Source organism: Oncorhynchus gorbuscha, linkage group LG06, assembly GCF_021184085.1.
Source record: "Oncorhynchus gorbuscha isolate QuinsamMale2020 ecotype Even-year linkage group LG06, OgorEven_v1.0, whole genome shotgun sequence".
Taxonomy (NCBI): domain Eukaryota; kingdom Metazoa; phylum Chordata; class Actinopteri; order Salmoniformes; family Salmonidae; genus Oncorhynchus; species Oncorhynchus gorbuscha.
The window spans coordinates 71,194,570-71,205,992 of NC_060178.1; the positions used below are offsets into that span (position 1 = coordinate 71,194,570).

Here is an 11,423-nt window from a genome sequence, read left to right on the forward strand (position 1 = left end):
TGTCCTCTTGCTCAGTTGTGCACCGGGGCCTCACACTCTTCTTTCTATTCTGGTTAGAGAGAGTTTGCTCTGTTCTGTGAAGGGAGTAGTACACAGTGTTGTACGAGATCTTCAGTTTCTTGGCAATTTCTCACATCTAATAGCCTTCATTTCTCAGAACAAGAATAGACTGACACGTTTCAGAAGAAAGGTCTTTGTTTCTGGCCATTTTGAGCCTGTAATCGAACCAACAAATGCTGATGCTCCAGATACACAACTAGTCTAAAGAAGGCCAGTTTTATTTATTTATTGGGTTTTCTAATGACCAATTAGCCTTTTAAAATGATAAACTTGGATTAGCTAACACAATGTGCCATTGGAACACAGGAGTTATGGTTGCTGATAATGGGCCCTGTACGCCTATGTAGATATCCTTTAGAAATCAACCGTTTCCAGCTACAATTGTCATTCACAACATTAACATCGTCTACACTGTATTTTTTTAAATCAATTTGATGTTATTTTAATGGACAAAACATGTGCTTTTCTTTAAAAAAACATGGACATTTCTAAGTGTCCCCAAACTTTTGAACGGTAGTATATCTATGACATGCTTCAGAATTCATTAGTAGTATAGGCACTCCCAGTAGGGACTGATTAGTGCTTATTCACACTGGCAGGATTAGTTGTACTGCCCACTCAGTTCATGTCTCACTCTGTCACGACCAGCTCGTATTTAGTACTGTATGTGCAAACGTGCGCCTTGGGCTTGTATAGTCATAGTTGGAATTCAAGGCACTTTCAATCAAGGTTTATTATTATAAACTGCTATGTAGTTTAGTGCAATTGGATGTCATATCTGGTTCATGGTTTGAAATGGTGCCATCATTTCTCCCTGCAGCATCTGTAATATTCTACGCTTTGAAGTACAAAAAACCTGCTGCACATCACCCATGAATGAAGGTGTTATGCTTTGGTGGTGCAAGTTGAATTCCCCCATAAACATTATTTAGTCATTATCATATATATAATTTTTTTTTTTTCAGAGTCTTTAAAAAAAAAACAAGTCAAGTAATGTTTTTTGTCCTGTCTTGTGGTGTTCAATCTTCGGTCTGGATGCTTTTCTGATGATAAAAACAGAAATGGGCCAGATTCATCCATTGGGCAGTCAAAAAAAAGGTTATTGGATTTTTGACTTAATGGTTCAAAATGTCAAATAACAGGTTGTGTAAGGATGTGAAAAAAAATACATTTGTTTGATAAAAAAAGTAGGATAAATACACATGTAGGTAGAATCCATTCTCATTTTTCTTTCTCCAAAAATACATGCCTGGAGACAGTTCATAGCCGCAGCTATTTAAAAGAGCATTCTGCGATTGGTACATCCATTTAGGATTGTTTTATGAATATCCGTTGATTCTTGAAGAATGTAACTACAAATGCCTCAAGATTAGTTCAACTGTCGTTCTCCATCAGAACCCAAAATATGAGCTTGTTTTACTTAATTTTTCGTAAACAATGTAACTGTAAACACAGGTACCATGGGTAAAACTATAAGTTTGATGTCATGGATGGTCAGTCTTTGCATCCATTGCTCTATCTATGGATTCGACAGTGGTTACATTTCTCCAGCCCCATCGCTTAGCTGTTCACCAAACAGCAGGGATGCATTTTGTTGTTATTTGAACTGCAGATTTCCCTTTTAAAAATAGCCATCCCACTTGAGCATTTCACCATACCTGCATTATAGCAGAGTTCTAACTGACCATGACAGAAAAACAAGTTATCGCTTTCCTCCAGTGCTCCTTGTTTACCAACTGCTTGATAGAAGTACATTTCAGTGGAAAATACCGTATTCTCCTCTCCTCAGCTCTTTTGTTGAGTTAAGATTTGTTGTGTGACAAAAAGACAATAGTTTTCACATCTGTCACGCCTTGGTCATTGTATTTTGTGTTTTTGTTATATGTTTGGGTAGGCCAGGGTGTGACATGGGTTTATATGTTGTTTTCGTATTGGGGTTTGTAGTATTTGGGATCGCGGCTAATTAGGGGTGTTATATAGGCTTGGCTTGCCTGAGGCGATTCTCAATCAGAGTCAGGTGATCCTCGTTGTCTCTGATTGGGAACCGTATTTAGGCAGCCTGAGTTTCGCTTTGTATTTCGTGGGTGTTTGTTCCTGTCTTTGTGTAGTATTCACCAGATAGGCTGTAATTAGTTTCACGTTCCATTCTGTTGTTTTTGTATTTAGTTTCAGTTATTTCATGTACCGTGATTCTTTCATTAAAGTCATGACCGTACCGCGACTGTACACGCTGCATTTCGGTCCGACTCTCTTCTTTCAACAGACGAATGCCGTTACATCATCACTGTTATTAAGTGTCCCTGTGTTGTATCACACTTTCAAATTCTGACATTTGAGTGCCTTTATCTCTGACCCCATGGGGTAATTGTTTGGTGTGGTGGTTGTCACGTCTCAGGTTAAAGTCGGAATAATTCCCTTGGGTCTCTGGCTTAGATCAACCACATCCTGTGAGCATGGTACAGTAGCCCCAGGGAGTCACAATCCCCAGGGAGATTGTGACTCTCTCTCTCTCTGTTTATCTCTCTCTCTTCCACTTCTCTCTCTCTCTCTCTCTGTATCACTCTCTCTTCCACTTCTGCTCTCTCTCTCTTTGTATCACTCTCTTCCACTTCTCTCTCTCTGTGTTTATCACTCTCTCTTCCACCTCTCTCTCTCTCTCTCTCTCTCTCTCTCTCTCTCTCTCTCTCTCTCTCTCTCTGTATCACTCTCTTCTCTGTGTATCACTCTCTTCCACTTCTGCTCTCTCTCTCTTTGTATCACTCTCTTCCACTTCTCTCTCTGCCACTTCTCTCTGTTTATCACTCTCTCTTCCACTTCTCTCTTCTCTCTGTGTATCACTCTCTCTTCCACTTCTGCTCTCTCTCTCTCTCTCTCTCTCTCTCTCTCTCTCTCTCTCTCTCTCTCTCTCTCTCTCTCTCTCTCTCTCTCTCTCTTTGTATCACTCTCTTCCACTTCTCCTCTCTCTTTTTGTATCACTCTCTTCCACTTCTGCTCTCTCTCTCTCTGTATCACTCTCTCTTCCACTTCTGCTCTTCTCTCTTTCTCTTTGTTTGTGTTTTTACTTTTTAATGAGAAGTTTAAGATGAAAGCTAATTGCCTGATGTTCAATCTGTAATCTTCACAGAGACACATTTTCTCTCTCAGGACTTTTGCCAATGTAAAGATGTTTAGTCATCATTAGCGACACCTTATCTTTTCACACATTCAGCGGATTCACTTTGTGAACAATTACGTGTGTTGTTTGAGGTAAATACTTTCTTCTTTGTTTTTATCTTGATGTGAGTGTTTGAGAGCTAGTGGGGTGTGTGTGCGTGTGTGTGTTACTCTCCTTTCTCTTGTGCAGATCGGGCCGTTGGGGTATAGCAGCAATGCACTGTGCGATGTTTGGAGTTCTGACAAGTGCGAGGCCTGGTATAAAAGGAGGAGCTCCAGGGGGTGCTGCTGAGGGGGACAGGTGTTCCCACTGGTGCCAGGTCCCCGCTAGTGCTCCTCACCTAGTCTGGCTCAGGGTAGCAGCTGAGATAACCTGGTCTCAGAGCATTTTGTATTATTCTGTACATAAATCCGAGACTAGTATGATGACCTTATTACCGCCACACCGGCGTTCACGAGTCATGACAGCAGTCAAATTCCATGTGAACTTTTAGTCATGGTAATTAGACTTCTCCAACCTCTGATGCTGCTGATGGTCATTAGTAGCCTAACAAACTTGCTAACTGCCTGGTACTCAGGACTCTATTGTCCTTCTGATCACTCTGATATTAAAGCAAATGTATTCAGAAATCTAATCAAATTATTTTATGAGAGCCCATGAATTCATGTTGCGCAACAATTCAATAGGCTTTGCAAATACATGAAAAACAGAGTGATGGCCTCTATTAAAAAGAGGGGGATCCTATCATCTTTCTGTAGGCTAGGCCTACTATATATATTTCTCAACTTTCCAAATATTGAGCAAATTGCTTAAATTTACAACAGAACTATAGCCTACCTGGTTGGCATGAAAATGAAACATGGGAAAAGCTTCCTGCATTCGCTATTTAAATGCATAGATGACATGTGTTTTTTTAGAGACAGGTGCAGGATAATGGTCTGTTCAAAAAAAAGAAATGGCAAACATTTCTTTTTTATATCTAAAGAAAAGATTAAATCAATAATAGTTTGATGGGTGACAATATTAGCCGATCACTCACTGAAAGATATATTATCACTTGTGAATGATGCCTATCAAGATACAGCATATGCTTTTTTTCTCTCAACTTTTTCAAATCAGTCACACACCTCATGTAGCCTAGCCCATAGGCCTATATGTTTTGATAATGAAATTTCTATTTGACCTTTATTTAACTAGACAAGTCAGTTAGGAACAAATTCTTATTTTCAATGACGGTCTAGGAACAGTGGGTTAACTGCCTTGTTCAGGGGCAGAAAGACAGATTCTACCTTGGGGATTTGATCTTGCAACGTTTCGGTTATTAGTCCAATGCTCTAACTACTAGGCTACCTGCCGCCCCAAGGTGGTTTGTATCACAACTAAAGTATACAAATAATAAACCTAGCTGTCATGCATCATGTGACTTTCAAGTTTGGGGAAGATCATTTTCACCATAAAAAAAATGCACCTTTTATAATAAAATCATTCCATGCGTAATCACATTTGTGGTCACCTTTGAGAATGGTGTTTCCCTGCTATAAACATTTTACCATAACATTCTCATCTGTTGAGTCAGGATCATTGATCATTTTATGCTAGTGGTTGTATTCATGTGCACAGTTCTTCCAATATCTTCAATATGTGCCTTGGAATTGACACATGCAGTTGCCTCCCCGATGTGTATGTCTTCGCATGTAGCCTGTGAGAAAGACGTGATCACGTGACAGAGAGCCATGTGAGTGAGAGGTGCTTCGGCACGCAACTGGGAGAAGGGAATTATAATTATTACATTCAGCCCAACGGCACATTGGCCACAGGCCGCAAAAGATAATATTTTTTTTAGGGCTCATTACGGCCACACGAAGGGGATGCAGCCGGGAAATTCGAGGCATTATCAAGTGCTTGTCAAATTGTGAATGAGAGACTAATGAAGTGTGTACAGCCTGCGCAAAAAAAAAACAAAGCAGAGCTCATGCCTTTCATGTGACTTTTTTCATATCATCATTAGTCACATCATGCAGCCTTAGAATGTGTTAAAAATCAAAACATATAGCCCAACATTTGTATCACATCTAAAGTTACTTAAATAAATAACTATAAATGAAGCATATAGGAGTACCTGTTTCTTTGTTAACCACTCAACATTGAATAGCCGCATGCGTGCCCACTCCCTCAAATCGTTTGGAGAAAATATCCGTTCTATGTTATTCAGCTATGTTCAATTGTATTCTTCATACTATAAAACAATATAAAATAATGCCATTGAATTCTAAGCAAATATTGTCTGCTAAATGAACTAGTTTAGCCCAGAGACATTATGGCATAGCCAGATAACTGCCTAACATAAGGACAACTCAGAGTATGCTATTCTGTTCTTCTAAAATAGACAACATTTTCTTGATTTCATGTTTCTTTAGACCTGTCTAAAATAAATAATGGATTTATTGTGATGGTGTAAGCTATATTCAAAGGATTTATTATACTATTACACTAAAATGTAGATGTTCCAAAGGTCTGCATCAGTGGCCTGTAGGCTATGCTTGGAAGCCAGGAGATACTAAATGTGTTTATGTTAATTAATGGTCAATTACCGTGAGACCGGCAGTTAACAATTACAGGCTAACAACATTTCATGACCGCCACAGCCCTATCCAAGACACAAGACATATGTTACATTTTGCATGGTATGCATTAATTTGTGGAAGTCCACCACCCATTTTGTATGATATGTTAAGAATTACACTTCCTATTATATGTTACAAATGAGCAAATTTGCTAAATTTATGATAGGTTACAAATTCTGGCTAGGTGGCTAACATTAACTAGCTTGCTAATGTTAGCCAGGCCAGCGGTTAGGGTTAGCTAAAAGGGTTACATTATGTGTAGGTTTAGGGGAAGGATTAGCTAACATGCTAAGTAGATGCAAAGTAGCTAAAAAAGTAGTTAATTGGCTAAAATGCTAACTCTGTACGTGATGAGATTCAAACTCGCAACCATTGAGTTGCTAGATGTTCTTGTTGCCTTAAGTAACCATCTGTCTTTTGTAACCATACCAAACATAACATACAGTATCATTCTCAATGGAGTGTCTTGGATTTACATCCAGAATCATATGAAATCCTCTGAGACCAGGTTGACTGAAGGGCCAACATACAAAGCCTTGAACAGAGACATCAGAGAAAGTTATATACAGAGTTAAACAATTCAAAGTGAGATTTTGAATTGTAATGGCTACCATTTTAGTATGGCATGAAAATAGTTCACATTTAAATGTTGAACTATTTCCATCACTCTCCCAGCCAATATAATTTGGCAATTTCTTATTGAAATAGTATTTATAGTTCCACCATCAGGTTGTCTGCCTGCCAAAGGAAGAACTTTCCTCAATGGTTTGATATCCAGTGGGCCATCACAGCAGTAGAATCCAATTAGCAAACATCCGTGGGAAAAGAAACAGCTCTCTGTGTTTTCAGACACAGAGACATGGATATTCAGAGGCAGAGCCAAAGAGCTGGGAGTGGGGATGTTCCCTCCATCCGTTTTGCTCTCTTCAAGCCCGTACTTGGTTTGCCCAAGAGACCCAGATGTAGACATTGTTGTGAGAGTGTGAGCACATAATGTGATGGAGTGCAGAGTGCTCTAGCTAGCTAATAACTTCATTCTCACTTAGATTCAGTCCTTGGCATTGTAAGGCAATTTTAGCCTCTCGTCTCCTCCTCTCTCCACTTCAGCCACCTTGTCTCCGCTCATTTCTTTCCCAAAGTTACATCAATCAGAAAGTTTGTTGTAGTAAACTTTAGTTTGGAGGCTGTTTGCTTGCCTCAGTCTGACTATTATTATACTTTTTTTATTAGGCATGTGAAGGTCAAATTCGCATTATCTTTTAATATCTCTTGAAATAGAATTGAAATGTTTCTCTATATTTCCCTGTATTATGTATGCGTGTATGTGTGTGCTTGTATTATTCGGTCTGGGCCGGATAGGTATCTCTTCTAAAACTCGCTGGCCACGAATGTCCTTGGGCAAGAGCCAGTAACATTCTATTCTGTAACCTATCAGTGAGATTAACAGACAGGCCATGAATTCAGGTCGGATGGGACTGTGATTTATTTCACTGAGACACAGGAGCTGAATTTACATAATCGCCACCACCTGCATGCTAAGTCACACCAGTAGTTTGGAGACGTTTCCAATCCTTGGTGTTGTTTACAGCATTAGTGTAATTGTGTTTTTAAATATGCTCCTTACAATCAGATTGAGGCTCCGGATGCATCACAGGATGACATGTTGTGCTGCGATGCTGTCTTGGCAATTTGCAAGATGTCATCACAGGAATATGTTTTTGTAATGGACCCTCCAACAAAAAATTGTCAAGATGAATGTGTCAAAATGTATTATTGCTTGTATCGTCTAACTGGGGAAAAATGTGTGTATAAATGCATTTACCTGCAAAGGTTAAACACAAAACCTATGAATACAAATTGTTTACAAACAATATAGTTTGACTAGAAAAGTGGGTAAACTGTAAACACCTTAACTGCCAGTCTACTTACAGTAAACGTAAAAAATATTTTAAAAACTGAGTAAAAATGTGCTGTTAGCATCACTTAGTGGAGCAACACTTCTCAGTACAATACAGTGTAGTAATCTATCTCTATCTGTGTTCTCCTCAGAATATGCCAGGAAGTCATAATGAGCTCCAACAGCACAGACCTTGGCCTGTACCTGACCGTCAGCTCCCCAGGAATGGGCATTGACGACCCAGAAACCAACGCTCTCCACAAGGACATCTGGCAAGAGCTAACCAGCCCCGATGGAAATGACTCCATCAGTGGCCTCTTCAATTTTACAGGGTCGCACAACGAGACAGTGACCTCTCTGACCTATGACCCTCTTGGGGGTCACACAGTGTGGCAGGTGGTCCTCATTGTCTTTTTCACCGGCCTCCTGTCCCTGGTCACCATAATCGGCAACATCCTGGTGGTGGTATCCTTCAAGGTAAACCGCCAGCTCAAGACTGTCAACAACTACTTCCTGCTCAGCCTGGCCGTGGCTGACCTCATCATCGGGGTCATCTCCATGAACCTTTACACCACCTACATCATCATGGGCCAATGGGCGCTAGGCAACTGGGCCTGTGATCTGTGGCTGGCTATTGACTATGTGGCCAGTAACGCATCCGTCATGAACCTGCTGGTCATCAGCTTTGACCGCTACTTCTCCATCACCCGGCCACTCACCTACCGGGCCAAGCGGACCACACGGCGGGCTGGCTTGATGATCGGCATGGCTTGGTTCGTTTCCCTGGTCCTGTGGGCCCCAGCCATTCTATTCTGGCAGTACTTTGTGGGGGGGCGCACAGTGCCCCCTGATAAGTGCTACATCCAGTTCCTCTCAGAGCCCATCATTACATTCTGCACGGCTATTGCTGCCTTTTACTTGCCTGTCACTATTATGAGTGTGCTCTACTGGCGTATCTACAGGGAGACACAGAACCGCGCACGGGAACTGGAGGGCCTGCAGGGCTCAGGGAGCCGAGGGAGGGTTGGAGAAAGGGCTCACTTCGTCCACCACCAGGCTGGGAGCGCCAGGAGCTGCAGCAGCTATGAGCTAAGCCAAGTTTCCCAGAAGAAGACCCCCAGCCAGGCGCTGGCCGCACGCTTCCACTGTTGGCCCATGATGTGCTCCTGGAGGCCTGGCAGCACCCAGCCCATAGTGGGGGATGCCGACCACAGCAGCAGCGACAGCTGGAACAACAACAACGCCGGGCTGTCAGTGGACCACTCGGGCTCGTCTGAGGATGAGGAGAGAAATGGTAGAAGGATGATGCCCCAGGACCACACCATCTTCTCCATAGTGCTCAACCTGCCAGGGATGAAGGCAGCCGTCAACTCCCACCTCACCTCCTGCGAGGACCTGGACATAGCCTCAGAAGAGGACACCCTGAGAGGGGAGGAGGACAGTCGGGGCAGCCTCTCTACCATCACCACCACCACCACTACTACCACCCCTGATGGGGCCAACACAGACACCAACAGCTACCAACAACGCTTTTCCTCCCGGATCTCCAGAGTCCAGTCCATGCCTGCCATCCAGGCCACCAGAGTGGGGCCACTCTCTGGCTCCCCTGCCACAACCACCAAATCACCCTCGATGCCGATCTCCTTCAGAGAGGCAGCTCTAGCCAAGAGATTTGCCTCCAGGGCACGGACACAGATCACCAAGCGCAAGCGCATGTCTCTGGTAAAGGAGAAGAAGGCGGCACAGACCCTCAGCGCCATTCTGTTTGCCTTCATCATCACATGGACACCCTACAACATCATGGTGCTAGTCAACACCTTCTGTAATGGCTGCATCCCCGAGGCTCTGTGGGCACTGGGATACTGGCTGTGCTACGTCAACAGTACCGTCAACCCCATGTGCTATGCCCTGTGCAACAAGACCTTCCGTACCACCTTCAAGATGATACTGCTCTGCCACTGGGACCAGCGCAAGCGGCGGCGGAAGCAACAGTTCCAGGCACGGCAGTCCGTAGTGTTCCACAGGAGAATTCCTAAAAACTCAACATAGTGAGATATAGACCCAGTGGGAATCGGGTGATGGAGATGATGAGTCTAGAATCTGACAGCTCAGTGGATAGACGAGGCATCCTAAAGATTCTGTCTGTGGTGTTTAACTGCACAGAGATTCACAAGGAGGCAGCCATGTTGCTGCTGTGATGGCTGATGTTCTCTGTGTAGCCACAACTTCCCAAGTGACATATTCCTATGTTTCTTTAGGAGAGCTCCTGTGGTGAAAGGTTCCTCTAGATTGATCATTGCAGAGAAGTGCAGCTAAAAAGACTGACAGTGAAAACCAATAGAGCAAGGGCTTTAAATGCATAGGCGGACAATTCAAAGTTAAATTGATACCTAGGGAGATTATATGATGTACCATTTCTAATGGATTTGGGGTTTTCCATTTCTTACCATTCATTGTGTGGTAGTCAGATCTGTAACGTACAGAGCAGTTTGGATTGTCAAAGTCAACTGCATCTGTACTGTAATATAATATATAAAGCAAAGGCCAAAACATTTTGTGTCAATAGACTGCACTGTATTGATTTTGAGCTCCCTTTTGGCTAACTGAATTTGATTTATTTGTTATATATGGGTTTGTTTTTTACTCTGATGTCTGTACATTGCCTTCCACTTGGATATTGCTTTCTTGAGTCTTAGAAGATGAGAGGATTTAAAACAAAAGTGTCCTATTTATGACGACCAGTTTTTCAAAGTTTTTGGTTGTTTTTGTATATACATTGGTCTATAGTTTTTCCTCTATAGATTCTGCGCCAGTCTGAAAAAAGTTAATTTTGACAATTCTACGGCACTTCAATGAGCTGCTCGTGTTCAATGTGAGTTGTTGTTTACATGGTAGAGACAATAAGTGAAACAACTTATTAAATTGTTGTTTACGTTGAGAGTAATGGTATATTGCTATTTCTACCTTGATACCTAAAGATTGATTGTACACTAAATAGATCAGTCACTATGAATTGTAATGTTTTGATTTATTAGGTTATATTTGAAAAGGTTTCTCCATTTCTTCTCACTGGCTGTCCGAATGTTATCCCCTCACTAAGATATTGGTCTGTGGTCCCTAGATGAACACTCTCTTTCTCCTAAAGGATTTAGCAGTGCCACAGCGGCATCTGCTGGATGAATAGAATTATACACTAGTAACTTCCAGCTTACTTCCATCAGGGAAATGCTGTTGTGGGGCCATAAATGGGAGATTGGGTGGGTCAATGTCTGTACTCTACTTGACTCCTCCGTGCGCCTCTCCTCCATTACCTAGAAACCGAAAAGTGGTTAGCCATACAGTGCATCCGGAAAGTATTGAGACCCCTTCACTTTTTCCACATTTTGTTACATTACATACATTTTCTAAAACGTATTGTTTTTTTCCGTCATCAATCTACATGCATCAATCTACTCCCCATAATGACAAAAACAGGGTCAGACATTTTTGCAAATGTATTTAAAAAAAAGTAAATATAACATTTACATAAGTATTCAGTATCCCTTTACTCAGTACTTTGTTGAAGCACATTTGACAGCGATTACAGCCTCGAGTCTTCTTGGGTATGACACTACAAGCTTGGCACACCTGTATTTGGGGAGTCTCCCATTCTTCTCTGCAGATCCTCTCAAGCTCTGTTAGGTTGAAT

At 42.0% G+C, this 11,423-nt stretch overlaps 1 protein-coding gene across 1 annotated transcript in view; it reads left to right on the plus strand.

Moving 5' to 3' along the window:
- Positions 1 to 10,386, plus strand: part of LOC124037241 (muscarinic acetylcholine receptor M3-like) — a 131,997-nt gene extending 121,611 nt beyond the window's left edge. Inside the window, exon 3 of the mRNA XM_046351921.1 lies at positions 7,888 to 10,386. Coding sequence (XP_046207877.1) covers positions 7,907 to 9,784 — 1,878 coding nt within the window. The 5' untranslated portion in view covers positions 7,888 to 7,906 and the 3' untranslated portion in view covers positions 9,785 to 10,386. The remainder of the gene's footprint in view (positions 1 to 7,887) is intronic.
- Positions 10,387 to 11,423: the final 1,037 nt, after the last annotated feature.